Here is a 15029-nt window from a genome sequence, read left to right on the forward strand (position 1 = left end):
AGGTGGTAGACTGACTCAATGTCAAGGACCATGCAGGGGTTGGAGTGTTCCTTGTCAGCTTCGGCATTGTAGAAGAGAATCTTCTTACTGCTCACCACGACATACTGCCAGTGCAAAGCAATAAAGAGGAAGGTCATCCTGCAGAAGGTTACATCATAGCTGTTGTGTATTAATGCAAGTTGGAATATATGATAACAATGTGGCTTGCACAAGCACTTGGGTTTTTCAAGAAAACGGTGAAATAGCGACTGTAAAAAAATATAAACTTTTATATTTTAAGGGAGCTCTATTTTAAATGCGGATTTAATTTTCTGAGAAAAAGATATTACGAACCTGTTTCCTCCATCCAAACCGTTTCATGTTCTTGTTTGGCACGAATAACCAGCCCTCCAGCCTGCCTTCTAAACAGGAGAAAGAACCATATGGAAGAACCCTCAATTTTACAAGCACTCAAATGGTAAATCAAACACTTCCATATAATTATTGCTTTAACAGACACAAGCTTTCAACATGCTAATATCTAGCCTGGACACCTTACCAAAGCGCCACCGAAATGCAACAACCAAGCATCAATTAACCTGGCATCAATTAACCTGGCATCGCTGTGTGCATTCCGCATCGTGCCCCGTGCGTATTCAAAACTAAAACAGAATTTAAACACTGCAACCTTCCTTCACGTAACTTTTATGCAGTCTCCTGATAGTGTGTAACACCCATATTACATATTACAGTTTAATTTATTTCAGTTGTGCAATACAGTACATTACTGAGTCATGGAACTCAATGACGGCCAACATCTATGCACAATGAAGTATACTGGCTGGGAGTCCGATCCCCGCTCTCTCACTCTTGTGGCTGGGCAGCCCAGCCAGGGACCACGGCAAGGAAAAGTACCGGCTCAGCTTAGGAACAAAAACAAACAGCGAGTTATTTTAAATAAAAAGGGCAAAAATATGTTTTAAAGACTGATGGGTGTGTTATTTACCTTATTAAATAATGATGTAATTTTGTTATCAAAAATGTCCTTGCTATTGTATAGATAAAATATTCAACCATGTTGGATCAGGTTCCAATGATCACCGCAATCCCATGCAGTCTCTAAGAGTTTGCAGTATTCATATTCTTTGGTTCTTTCGGTAAAGTCACGTAGATTAAAAAAGTGAATGAAAATAAAAAAATATATAATAGAAATAAAAACAAAAACCATGGTTGTAGCCAATTATTTCATGGAAAAATTTGAGACAGACGCCATCCAGGCATCCACTCTACGCCCGTGCTTGTGGAAGAAGTACGTGGATGACACGTTTGTCATCTGGCCAAATGGCCTACCAGCTCTGAACCAATTCCCAACCACATCAATTCCATACACCCAGCCATCAAATTCACCATGGTGGTAGAAAAGGATGGTATGCTACCTTTTTTGGATGTTCTAATCGAAAAGAGACCAGATGGCTCAATGAGCCATTCTGTCTACAGAAAAGTAACTCATACTGATGCCTACCTAAAACCTGATTTCCACCACCATCCATCCCGGAAGAATTCCCTTATCAAAACTCTACACCATAGAGCTCAATGTATCTCCGACGATGAACACCTAACCAGTGAACTCAAACAAGTATCCCAAGCTCTCAAGGCGAATGGATACTCTGACTACACAATCCACAAAGCCATCACTCAAACCGTGAGGAAGGAGCCATCTGAGGATCCAAATCAAAACCATCACCCTGCCATACATAGCAGGGGTAACCAAAAAGATTTCCAAAATCATGAACAAACACAAAATCCAGGTCTGATTTAAAACAGTATATAAAATTCGTGATCTGAACCCATCTGTGAAGGACAAGATTCCTGACATGCAACATCCCGGCGTCTACAAACTAAGCTGTATCTGCGGCAGCAGTTAACATTGGGGAAACTAAGCGACATGTCTCGGACATTGTTCGTGAGCATAAGCCAGATTTGAAACACGGTAGGACCAATACTTCTGCTATGGCTGATCGTTATTTTAATGCGGCTGGCTCACAGGAAATTGATTGCTCTAAGACGATGGTACTTTGCAAGCCCACTGACTATCAACAAAGACTCGTTCATGAAGCGATCCATATAAACAGACACAGACACAATTTCAACCGAGAAGATGGTTATAAACTCAGCAATCATTGGAAAGATGTCATCAACCACCTTGGGTCATGACTTGATTTGTGTTATCTTGTCAACCTCCACCGTCAGCAGTGTGGGTGTGTGGAGCGAGGTGCAATGATTGCCTGGAGCCCCTTTTGGTGGAGACCTACTGCCGGCCTACATTAACATTAGCTGCCCCGCCCATGCTGCTGACACACTTGGGCTACGCCTATCTCTTAACCTTTATAAACAGCTTGCTTTTAGAGGCTAACCCCCCCCCCCCCCCTTTTCCTGATGACGACCGCTTGTGTTGCGATCAAAACGTCGCGGTTATGTTATTGTTTTCTATTTTTTATAATTTTATTGTTTCCCTTCTACGTGACTTTACCGAAAGAACCAACAATATGTACCATCAGTGTCACGTCATGAGACAAAGTTTGAGTTCGCTTTAAATTGAGTGCGGAACCAGAATTTATTACGCTTTTTGTGCAGTGGTGACCAGACTGAGACTATCAACTCAATACACTGGAGAATTCTGCTTAATCGCAGTCAGTTGCCTGGATTCCGACACAGGATAACAGCAGCGGCAGTTAAACGCTCACTGTTGAGCCACTAGGCCACCTTCATTGGAGACCATTTTGAACAAAGTAATAACCAACTATTCTAGATTTAAAGCTTTCGTGACTGCTAGGATCCATACTCTTTGGTTCTATTGGGTAAAGTCACGTAGGTAAAAATAAAACAACAAAAAATCACGACGTTTCGGCCACAACACAAGCGGCCTTCATCAGGTGAAGGGACGAGACTGTCTGGAGGACAGCGCTGGAGTGGAAGAAGCCACGCTTAGATCACGACCTTTAAGCTGTGTGAGAAGAAAAAGACCACGCGCGATCACAAGGCGCCGTGGTCTTTTCACCTACGTGACTTTACCCAATAGAACCAAAGAGCATAATAACCAACTATATTGTGGGAAAATTGCATCGTTTAACTTTTAACTAAAAAGCTAACAACACGAAGACACAAACACACACATGCGTGGCACCTTTAGGAGAGTCGGGCTCAGGTGGCTCCTCCACAAAATACTCTGGGATGTTGGGTGTCCCCACGGGGGAATCGGGGAACACATCGGAATCCGCAGAGCAGCAGGGTTTTGTGGAAATGCTCATGGAGGAGGTGGAGTGTTGATAGGAGAAGGACATCGACTCCGAAGTGCGTACATGAGAGATGTGGACTTTAGGGTGGTGGGATGAACGAGCGAGAAAGAAGGTGGTGAAGGGTGGTGGAGGGTGTCGTGTGCAGATTGAGGGGTGGTGGGAAAGAATCATTTGGGAGTGCAGAGTGCGGGGTAAAGAGAATGAGAAAAAAAGGGTTGTGGATGGGTGCGCAAATAAATGGAGAGAAAAACAGAATTTAAATCAAGAGTAAAGATAAAGAAAACATTTGGCATACAAAGTTACACAATTAATAACTGATTAGAGAGCAACAGAAAATAAACCATAGAGAATAAGCAAGAGGAATACTGCAATCATGGAAAAGTCAACAAAGGATCAACTGAAGAGTGTGCAAGATTGAGAGGGGCAGTTGTAAGGAAGCCAAGGGGAGCTCGGAATTAGTAGTCGTGAAAGGTGGCAGGTTTTTAAGTATTTCGAGTGGTTACCGGGGAAACCATCGTCTGGCTCAGAGTCGCCATGGTTACTGCTGAGGCTGGTAGTGTCCATGCCCAGCTGGACGGAGAGTAGCTGCGACCTCAGCTGCTCTATGTCACTGTCCTTGCTGTCCAGCACCATCTGCAACTCGATGCGCGTTGTGTTCTCCTCCATCATTAGCTGCGCATCACAAATGGAAAGAGAAACTAAATAGGGGACAGACAAATGTTTGATGTGTACACGGGGAAGAGGAGTTTGCAGGGAAGACCAGGGGTGCAGAGAGGAAGGCAGCATGAAGAAGAAAGTAAGGAGGGGAATTGGGAAGGATGTGAAGGGTGGTAGGGTTGAGGGTTTCAGGCAAGAATATAATTTGACAGGCACGAAAAAACTAGCTTTCAGTGTCAATCAGTGCGGGGCATGTGTAGTGATCTACCCATAAGGGCGCTATTTTTGGTTAGCAGTGCTATTCAACAAATGCTGGGGAACCATTTTTAATTGTACATAATTCAAAAAGTAAAGTATTTTCATGTCAGTCCACAAGTATCAAATTATACACGCAATTACGTTAAAGCAGATTAAGTAATTCATAATTGATATTTACATGTTTTAACACAAATTGTGTTATACTGTAAAAGTACATTCCAAAAATATTATAACTATTTGTGTTGTGACATGACTCCTCTGCTTATTCACAAACTCATCACCATCATCCATGTGTAAATGATCACTTTGTGTAAATGATCACTTTGTGGAAACACTAATGCCGATTAGATGTTAGAGTCAGATTTAAAATTTTAGATCTTAATTCAGTTCACCCCTTTCACAATGCAACATGTGCATCCTCATTCTCCCAGTGCAACGAGACTACTAAAGTGAAGGACCACATAGCACAGTTGGGAATACACAATCAAGGACTAAACCTCTCAGTGTCTGGGCATTAGTCCTCAGTAAGAGGCGCTAAACAGGCTCAGTGATGTAAGAGGGGGGGCAGCGGTGAATTAATCCGCAATCAATGACACCTTAACATAAGGTTAATTAATTCCAATTGTGGCAATCGGGTAGTGGTGAGGGGTAGAAAATATAATTTATCTTAACAATTGGTTTTAATAGTGCCTGACGTGTACAAGGGAGAAACTGTCTTCATTACAGGAGATTAATGGTGTGAATGACACTGGCATAGTGCGATTTCCTCCTTAGCAGAATTAAAATGCACAACAGGTCAGCTGGGAATTTATAATTATTAAAAATGTTGTGAGTTGAAATAAGCTTTATAGTCAGAATATTAAATAAGTCTCAACGCTACCATGGAGGCTATATGTTACTGCTCGAGTATGAGCAAGCGGTATAGCGGGGCCGTTACTCTCCATGAAGGAGTTTGGGTATAGGTTAAGACTCATAGCTGCCTGATAGTGTCAGGGTAATGGGTAAGGCATAAAAAGCTAGCCTTCTAATGACAGTCAGGAAGCCAGGCTAAGGCATATGTCTGGCCTGATACCCTTGGAGTAGTAAGCCCCTGAGCGAGCCTGCGAGTGTCCGAAAGATAATCGTTGAGCCACAGATTAGGCCTGCTAGCGTGCACTTTCGTGGGCGGCAGCACATACTGCCTGCAACTCGTTGAAATCGCGCTGGTACTTGAGGGTCATCTGGGAAAACTTCTCCTTTTCCTGGTTGAGCACCAGTTGCAGCTTGCGATTCTCCTTCTCCCGTCGCTTCAGGTCTGTGCTACTGCTGCGATTGCGGTCAATGTGGATGTCCTTGCGGTTCATAATCTCTGCAAGCTTGTTGACCGCCTTAAAAACATCATGTTCAACGCATTAATAAAAAAAACAGCATCCGTTTCATGAAGTTCATATTAATGTCTGCTTTCATGACTTTGAATTGCTACTCAATGGGCTACCAGCAGGAAACATCACATTTGATTAATTGGAGACTTCCTTTGGCTGTCTGCTGTAGCTGGAAAATGTACATTTCTCTTTAATCGTTGGCATTATCACCTCATCCAGATCTACGTAACCCATATTAGCGGATGTATTTTTTTTACTTTACATGCATGCTATTTCTTTTTAAGTTAGGTAATAAGAAGAGGACATGTGGTTAGGTGTTGTGGAAGCTAACTGGATGTGACAAAAGTACTGAGCCCACAGCAGCGATGCTGGATTTATGCCTCAAGGCAGACAAGAAAATCATTAACTGTGCCTTTCTTGTCTGCATCAATGCTTACAAAGCAATTGGAGGTCTCTCCTTTATGAGTTTTAGAAAATGTTCATTGCAAAATTCGAATTTTTATCTAAATTAGCCAAGGCTCTGACATCTTGCCCATGAGAACTATAGCAGGCGAAAACGATACAACTAACGTGGGTCGTGCCTGGTGGTGCACACTCAAGAATGAAGGACTTGGTAAATAAGAATCTAATTAATTATGCTACCACTAGCAGAGCCATGTCATGCTTATTAAGATTTGATGAGTTTCACGGCTGAGCCAGCTGCGGTCCTTGTAAACTCCAGAAGGAACAAGTGGTGCCACTTTCCCATTGTTGATCATATGTTGGCGATGTTACAAATCTCCCACACGTTAATGCATTTAAGGTTTTCATGCGAATGTTTGTATAGGAGGTTTGTGCAAAACAGGTGGTGGATATAAAAAAAATGACCACAAAGCAAAAAGAGACCCAATGTCTCGTTTTGCTTGACAAAGCTATGAATCCACTAAATATTTTGCGCATACTTTGCATAAAATTTTCATCATGGGTAGACCCACCTGTGTTTTCAGCGTCCTCTCATTCTGCAGCTGCTTATCATACTGAGCCTTAATGTAGGCAATGTCTGTGCCACCTTCCTTAAGCGTTTGGATATCTGTTGTCAATACAGAGTTCATAGTTAGCAGAGGGAGGGCAGGACTACATCAGCCCATTTCAGGTTTTGGAAAATGTGAAAAGTTTTAAACTGCAAACAAACAAACACTAAATAGCATTCATTACAATTTGTGTACATTATTATGAGAACTTAAAGTTGACAGTTAATAGATTAATAAGAAATTATAATTATATTGTCCTGCTCAAACGAGCACAGAGCAGTGTTTATCGCTTGCCTATAGCCCAGACTAAAGTGTAAATTCTATATTCCGATAAGCAGGGGTGATTACATCAACAGAACTACTGTTAACGTCTCATGAAGTTAAACACTTTTGAGAAATTAGGGGCTGAGTCGACCCACAAAACAGCAAGGCATACATCTCAATCATAGTGCTCATATGGTTAATAATGAAAAAAATGACGATATTTAAAAAAGTATTTCATGCACAACCCATCAGCTGCACAGTCTTCTAGGAGTGCATAATTTCAGCAACAAATGAGCAAACTCTAGACCGGTTTTGACAGTCTCATCACTCAGCAGTCAAGCTTGTTTGTGAACTGTCGATCTTATAGACAACAACCATCTCTTTACGATTTGGATTCTCGTTCAACATTTATAATGCATGTAATTTGAATGCAGCATATTTAGTGTTAGGCACTTACTTTCCATTGCTGTCTGTAGCCTGGCGTTGATTTCATCTTTTTCGCTGTGCAACGTGGTTACTTGTTCCAGGAGAGCCTTCTTACTGTCCTCCAACTAATAAACAAATACACCCATCCTTTACCCATGTAAAAACACACGTGACTTAAACTTTCTTTACAGTAACAAAACATATGCAATTCTGTATAAAGTGTAAAAAGGAGAGGAGTGTAAGTAAATTACTTTGTTTGAAACTCAAAAGGAAAAAAAAATAGTATTTTGAACTGGTTCATAAACATATTAAATGTATTATAGGGTATAAATGCAATTGTATCGCAAAATCCTTAAATTAAAATGCACAAATCCACACTCGGGTAAATGTGGGAGTGGTGTGGAGTGATGGGTCACGGTAGTGAAACATGGGAGAGAGGAGAGCAACTGTAGCACAGCAAGCATGGCCATGTACCAACAACAAGCCAAAGGGAGCACCAGTGCACAGGGCAACACCAAGTCCCCAGGGCATTCAAAGTGGGGACAGGGTCCATCAGCATTGAGTTTCAGGGGCAGTCATGGTGGCAAATGATGAAAAGGTGAGAAAGGGATGCAGCAGCATTGAGCAAGGATGAGCAGCAGAAGAGGTTGGGAATGGGTCAGATGGCAGCATGGAGGTTAGGCAAAGGGGCATGCCGAGGAGTGCGAAACCAAACTAAATTCTGGGTAGAGATAATGAAACAAATTGAGCAGAAAGGGGACAGGAGATAGTGTGGGTTGTTGCAGAGTTACGCCAACCCAAACCATTATAAGATTTATTCAGTATAGGAGATCGATAGGTAGCACTACATTGACTGTTTTTTGCACAGCTTGCTTTACGTGATTGAACTTTGAATATTGTCACTCCAGAGCTGGTGTTTGAAACCTGCTTTGGTCCTATTTTACCACCATGCACTATGTACATCTGTAATGAGGCGTTCTTTCTGTACAAGCTCCTGCTTGTATCGCTGCGCCACCTCCTTGATCTCTAGCTCCTTCATGATCTTCTCCTGCTCGATGTTGGAGAACTGCTCTTCTGCATGGGAGCGTGCCGATTGCTCCGAGTCCACCTTGCTTGCCACAAACTCTAGCTGTGCCGCCAACGAATCCCTATAATGGTGGAGTGCAAAGCAGATGACAGTCTGATTCCAGTTACATGAGCAGACAGACAAGGCAGTTTTGTAATGTCTTGTTATAAATGTTGCCTGTTAATTAAATTCCAATTTTACTTAAGTCTACACTGGAAAACTGACAAAAAAGTAGGGATTAAATGTAGAAATTAAAATTGCATCTAATTTCTAAATATGGTTGGGAGAATGTGTTCACCTTACCGGTTAGCCAACACAATAATTGGCAAATTAATCGCTTGTACACGTTATCATTTAATTTGCTTGGCTGAATGTGGACGAACCCCAAAATCAAATATGAATCATATTGGCTGCCAAATTCTACATATTAGGGAAATTAAAGCATCAGCTAGAAATTAAAGTTTGTTGTAGCAAATGCAAAATATGCTTAAAAACATAATAAAAATGGCAAAACATGGCAGACAAAGCACCTTTCATCCTGCAGCTCATGAACTTTCTGTTTGAACTCCTTGTTCAACTTTGTCTTTTCTTCACAATCATCTTTCAGCTCCCGAGCCTGCGTTTTGTACAAAGTCTACAAAACAGAGCAAGAAAATACAAAAATAGACAATTAAATGGATTTCAATAGGATAAGTTAAACTGTAAATCAATAATAAAGGTATAGAGCTAGCATAAACATCCATGCTCATTAAATGTTTACCGTGAAGTACTGCTCTGTCTCCAGCTGATCCTGCAGTTCTCTCATCTGCCCTTCCGTGTCAAGTCGCCACCTAGGAGTGTAATGGGAAGAAACCGGTTCGCAGAGATAGCACAAACCCTGAAACAATCATTTTACATTATGATAATTAAACACAGCAGCTGCCCCTATAAATATAACCCCAGCTAAAAGCCAAAGTCACTTCCTGCATATAACATTTAACTCTAAAATGAAAGCTCAATACATTCATCAATATAAATATTTATTTGCAATCAATTTCTGACTACAGCAAATAGTAGCAGTCATATTTTTTTAGTTCATAGTCTACTGCTATGGGCACTCATCAAGTTTATATTTCCACCCAGAGTTACTAACAAGTTAATTATTTCATAGTCTGTTCAATACCACCTGCTGTTAATATTTCCCACCCATTTATTTGTCTTTAGAGTATAAACAACAGCCAGGTGGCACAGCTGTAGTGAGTGGTTTCAAATCAGAAGGTTTCAATTTTAAATTCCAGTCGGAGGTCACCTCAGCCCCTTCATCAATCCAGGATTGATAAAATGACGTGAAGAGGAAAGTGGAATATTTTTAATCTTGGCTCAGAGCTATAATGGGAGAGGAGTGCTGTCCTACACTAACTTGAGCAGAAATCAACACACACTTGCACATCCTACCACTTTCACCAATGCCCAATTTGAGGCAGCCTCATGATTGGGAGAGTACCTGACTGAAAAAATAATGAGCTAAAACCCAAATCGAATGTTTTAGCCAGCCAATGATCCTTCCAAAACAAGTACCACTTTGTGGAAATTACATAGTGGAAGTCTATTTGGAGAGGGTGGTCACCGCCATAGGAGTGCGAAGCTATCACTTCTCACTCAGTGGCTACCAAAAATACATGAAGCAATTGCTTATTTAAGGATGCAGGCATTTTAAAGCATTTGTTTAACTCATAAGTGGCTAAATGACCCAGAGGTCAGAGCATTGAGCTGGCACCACTGAGATCATGGGTTGTGGTTAAATTGAGTTCTCAAGTGCAATGAGTGATGGTCTCAACCTAGTCACCAACAACTACATAAACTATGACATGAAGTTTTTTTTATGTTAATTTGTCTAAATTTTAACTCTGAAAATAATAAATATTTACGGCTAAGCAGGTAAGAAAGTGCTGCCCCTACAATGTGGACCAGAAGTGACCTGAAGGGACCTCTGTGGCCCAATTTCTAACAGGAAGCGTGGAACTGTTCTGCAACAGCTCCAAACGAATAATTTGTATCATATGACATTCCGATTAGCACGGTTGCCTATGTACGGTGAGAAAGAAGTTCAACATACATACTGGCTGTACAATTGGGATAAACGTAACTTTTTTTTTACACGTTAAAAAATGCACTGAACTTGGGGCAATAGACATGGAGAGTAGCAGAGAAGCTCGTACTTTCTGAGGTCGGTGAGTTGCTTCTCCAGGGCAGTCTTCTCTGCCAGGAGAAGGTTGATCTCCTGTTTGAGCTGTTTCTCAGAGGCACGCACAACGCTCAGCTGCTGCGACTGTGCCTTCATGTCGTTAAGAGCCAGCTGCCTCTTCTGGGTCTCCTGTTCCAGCTTGAGTACCAGGTTTCTCACCTGTGGGAGCCATTAAAATTAGCCGCAAGGCAACACATCCTGCGTGTCAAGCACCTGCCAATGAAATCCGATATATTCTCTGAGCAGTGAACAATCCATAGACATTATTTAAAATGCTACGCAGTCACTATTCAGAAAGCTGAAAACATATTGTATATTTTTATATTCAACCTAGCACTCCTTAATCTGAGAAACAACCTGTCCATTGCTTTGACAAGAGGCAGATTGCTTTGTAAATTAACCTCGATGCTCTTATAAATATATTCTGTTCCCACTTCAATGAATGACAGCATAACAATAGATTATAAATTTTGTTTTTTTGTGGAGGCCAATTAATTTCACTGTCCACATTCACCTCTATTTGCTTCACAATCTCTCCTACACATCTGAAGTTGCAAAGGGACACCCAGCCAACCCATTTTCCCCATTCCAGACACTCATGTCACTTCACCAGCGAAGGTAGCTACTATGTGGGTCTTGTTGACTCGAATGATACAGATCGACTGTGAACCACAGCACATAGGTAAAACACCAATGGTCAAACCACAGTTTTGTGTTAAATATCATCCTCCGTATCCTCATGCTATGCATCGCTGACCTCTTCATCCAGGCGCTCCTTCTGTGTGAGGAGCAGCTCAGTGTTATGTGTTGACTGCTTCAGATCCAGCTCCAACATTGAGCAGCGCTTCTCAGCCTCCACTTGTCCTGCTTCCAGCCTCTGCTTGCTTGCCTTCTCCTCCACCAGTTTGCTCTCCAGCTCTGTGTGGGTGTGCAGGACAAAGGCGAACGTTGCATCAGCAAGCATCCTGAGCAATACAATTCTCATTACCAATATGAGATCGGAGATGTGCAAGGGTTAGAGTGCCCTACTGCGGCACATGAAATTTGTTAGATTATACAATTCAGAGTGCCCTGAAATAATGATTCATTGAGTTTATTTGACATGAAGAAATTCTCTTAATATTAAGATCAAGTCATTTATATTTGATTGTTTACTATTGAGTCTAATATATAAATGAAAATCTTGAAAAAATGTACAGAGTAAAACAGGCTCAGTTCATCTTCAAAGAATTCTGATGAAAAGTACTGCTTTAAAATCTTGTTGCATTGTTTGGATTAGAGGAACCGAGGGGGTCACAACATTCTACTTTGAATTAAATAGAAAGCTCTTACACAATCTAAGGCTAGCTGTACTTGGACATTTTGAAGATGTGCATAAAAGACTGCTAACGCATTCAAAATTAAATTTCGATTTAAAGCTTTCGTGACTGCAAGGATTCATCTTCTTTGGTTCTTTCGGTAAAGTCACGTAGAATGAGAATAAAATAAATAAAATAAGACAATAAAATTCTCACGACGTTTCGGCCACAACACAAGTAGCCTTCATCAGGTGAACTGTCGGGACGACAGTGCTACAATTGTAGCACTGTCGTCCCGACAGTTCTGTTCTTTCACCTGATGAAGGCTACTTGTGTTGTGGCCGAAACGTCGTGAGAATTTTATTGTCTTATTTTATTCTCATTCTACGTGACTTTACCGAAAGAACCAAAGAAGCATTCAAAATTGTCTGAATGTCAAGCGCTCAAGATTCCAGATTGGCACTAAAATGGAAATATGGAATCTGGAATCCATACATGTCAAGTGCATGGGATTTGTCAATTCGTAGCACAATCACTGCATGAAAATTCCTCTGCAGGGTACCTACACAAGGTAAGGGCCAATTGAGACCAAACGTCTCTTTTCGAGGGAGATGCGGGTAAAAACAAGTACAGTATGAAAGCAAAAATCAAAGCATAAAACAAAAACGCTGTAGAGCAATGCACAAGAGGTACAATGGCAACGTCCTCCACAGTGCCATGCCCAAGGCAGGCGCGCCTTTGAGCGACGCAGCACGTGTAGAGGGTGGACTCGGTGGGCGGCGAGCGATGAGCTGCGAGGGGCCGTACCGCTGATGGCCTGGGAGTGCGCCTCCTCGGCCGTTTCGAGACTACTGCGATCGGCGAGGCGAGCCTTCGCCTCCCGGTGCTCGCGTGTCTCCTGCTCAAGGAGCTGTTGAATTGTTTTCAGCTTGAAGTTGAGGTCAATCTCAATGCTGCTCTTCTCCTGCGTGCGGTAAAAAACAATATATAAGCAGCAGAAATTCAGGATGTTAATTACTTTTTGTAACCGTGTTGCATACGTATAGATCTCTTTATGAATCCAGTGCTGGAAAAAGGCCACCCAACCCATGACGTTCAGTCAAGGGGGTTGTTTCATCATACTTCACTGGTCAGCGTGGGTTTGTGAAGGGGGGGGGGTGTTGTTGTGTCAAGGATCGATTTAGATATCACTCGCCATTGATGTTGACAGTAATCACACTCGGGTCACTGAGTTCAAAGCAAGATTCACTAACCATTGCGTTACCTCTACACCCATGTTGCACTCAAGTGGTGGAAAATATTGTGGACAAACGCAATAACAGTGTTTATCTGGAACTGATAATGGATAACCACTCCTTTTTACTCGAAAAAAATAAATTTGGTGGTGATGAAAGTATTTATATTATAAAAAATATTTTTTCAATCTTACTATCTGAAGCTATGACATCCCTAGATGACTCATTCCGCCGAAATGTTTTGATTGCCTTCATTTTAAAATTACTTTCTAAACATGTGCACAGTGCAAACGATGTGATTATTTTTTAATATATTTCAAAACCAGATTAAAATTATGTCCAAGCTGTGCTAAAAATAGAGCTAAACCACATTTACTAAGAGTGGTAAATAAAAATACTTGCTAGAACAAAGTGGGAATAGTTTTAAAATCATAGGGGTAAGCTGTGGAAATTAGTAGGAAAGTACAACAATGGGCAAATTATTGAATGTGACTAAACAGGAAAAATAAAATTTAGCTGTACAGATACGTGTGTTTGAATGGATTAATTAGCGAGTGGGTGACTTAACAGTCTGGTAGGTGGGTAGACGTATAGGATAGAGGGCGGGTTGCCGTGTGTAATGGTGAGTTAGTAAATCAAAGGTGAACTAAATTTTGATTTAAAGCTTTCGTGACTGCAGTAATTCATATTCTTAGCTCTTTCGGTAAAGTAACGTTGAAGGGAAACAATAAAATATATATATAACAATAGAAATTCTCACGACGTTTCGACCATAACACAAACGGTCGTCATGATGATGATGACGACTGTGTTATGCTCGAAACGTCGTGAGAATTATTATTGTTTTATATATATTTTATTATTTTATTGTTTCCCTTCAACGTGACTTTACTGAAAGAGCTAAGAATATAAAGGTGAACTAATTAGGTGGATGCATTGGTAAGCAGGTGGTTCGTGCGTTGCTAAACTGGAGAATCAGGTAAGTGGATGGGTGGGTGTGCGAGTGAAGGAAACCTTCTCGATGCAGGACAGCTTGTCTTGCAGCTGTCCACGCTCAACTTCTGCCCTCGACAGGCTGCTCCGGAGATCCTTCAGCTCCTCCTGCAGCGAGGACAGTCGGCCTGTGGCAACGAGAATTGTGACATTTTCCCATTGAAGAAGCACGTACACACACACAAACAAACAAATGCACAAGGACATACATACATGCACACAAAAGGTTCCTGATATAACCTGACAGACTGCTGTGGCAAATGCTGTTCACGACCATCTATATCAAGGTTGGAGCGGTGAATGAGGCACTGGAGTGTGGCTAGCACTACGCTCATCTGCCTTTGCATCTGCAGTGTTGATGTTTGCACAGTGCACCTGGGAACCGAACTTAGATTGCCAGGTTCATTGGATAGCGCTAACCACGCCACTACTTGCCGCGCAAGCAACCGGAATAGCATATGCAGAATTGCGCACATCCTAACCTTGATGGAAAAAGAATAGGCTTTACCCTTTTCCGGCAATGAAAAAGGTGTTATGATGTTCAAACACCAAATAAACACCCATTGCAAGGCATCAAGTCTGCATTAACCAGACTTGCTTGTGGTACAACATACAAACAAACGTGCTTTGATAATGTTTGCATTGTCTTTGAAACTGATTGGCCTACACCAGACAGCCTCCTCTCTTGCCTTGTCTCACCAGTTTTAGACCAGAGAACACCAAGAGGCAAAAAGGACAAAGGCAATGCAAATATCAAAGCATTAAAACCTCGGATTGAACTGCATGGGATAATATTTTTCCGGCATCGAAATTGTGAAAAAGAATAGGATTTACCCTTTCGACAATAATACAGATGTTAAGATGTACAAACACATTGTTCTACCACAAGCATGTGTGGTTGATGCAGGTGTTTATTCGGCGTTTAGACATATATCTGTACTGTTGCCGAATATGGTAAAGCC

The 15029-nt window shown here is 41.5% G+C and overlaps 1 protein-coding gene across 6 annotated transcripts in view; it reads right to left on the reverse strand.

Moving 5' to 3' along the window:
• LOC116941692 (rho-associated protein kinase 2-like) overlaps positions 1 to 15029 on the reverse strand; it is a 65092-nt gene that overhangs the window by 18516 nt on the left and 31547 nt on the right. For 4 of the 6 annotated variants that reach the window (XM_032953022.2, XM_032953017.2, XM_032953021.2 and 1 more), the window contains exons 19-32: positions 14089 to 14195; positions 12647 to 12803; positions 11299 to 11459; positions 10516 to 10700; positions 9078 to 9147; positions 8848 to 8951; positions 8213 to 8399; positions 7283 to 7376; positions 6526 to 6620; positions 5369 to 5557; positions 3779 to 3947; positions 3164 to 3352; positions 334 to 401; positions 16 to 104 (exon numbers count right to left, since the gene is read on the reverse strand). In XM_032953022.2, the coding sequence (XP_032808913.2) occupies positions 16 to 104; positions 334 to 401; positions 3164 to 3352; positions 3779 to 3947; positions 5369 to 5557; positions 6526 to 6620; positions 7283 to 7376; positions 8213 to 8399; positions 8848 to 8951; positions 9078 to 9147; positions 10516 to 10700; positions 11299 to 11459; positions 12647 to 12803; positions 14089 to 14195 (1864 nt within the window). The remainder of the gene's footprint in view (positions 1 to 15; positions 105 to 333; positions 402 to 3163; positions 3353 to 3778; positions 3948 to 5368; positions 5558 to 6525; positions 6621 to 7282; positions 7377 to 8212; positions 8400 to 8847; positions 8952 to 9077; positions 9148 to 10515; positions 10701 to 11298; positions 11460 to 12646; positions 12804 to 14088; positions 14196 to 15029) is intronic. The other 2 variants (XM_032953018.2, XM_032953023.2) reach the window with 2 other exon arrangements.

This window comes from Petromyzon marinus, chromosome 12 (assembly GCF_048934315.1).
Source record: "Petromyzon marinus isolate PM22_M1 ecotype Great Lakes invasive population chromosome 12, UKy_Petmar_22M1.pri1.0, whole genome shotgun sequence".
In the NCBI taxonomy this organism is placed as follows: Eukaryota; Metazoa; Chordata; class Hyperoartia; order Petromyzontiformes; family Petromyzontidae; genus Petromyzon; species Petromyzon marinus.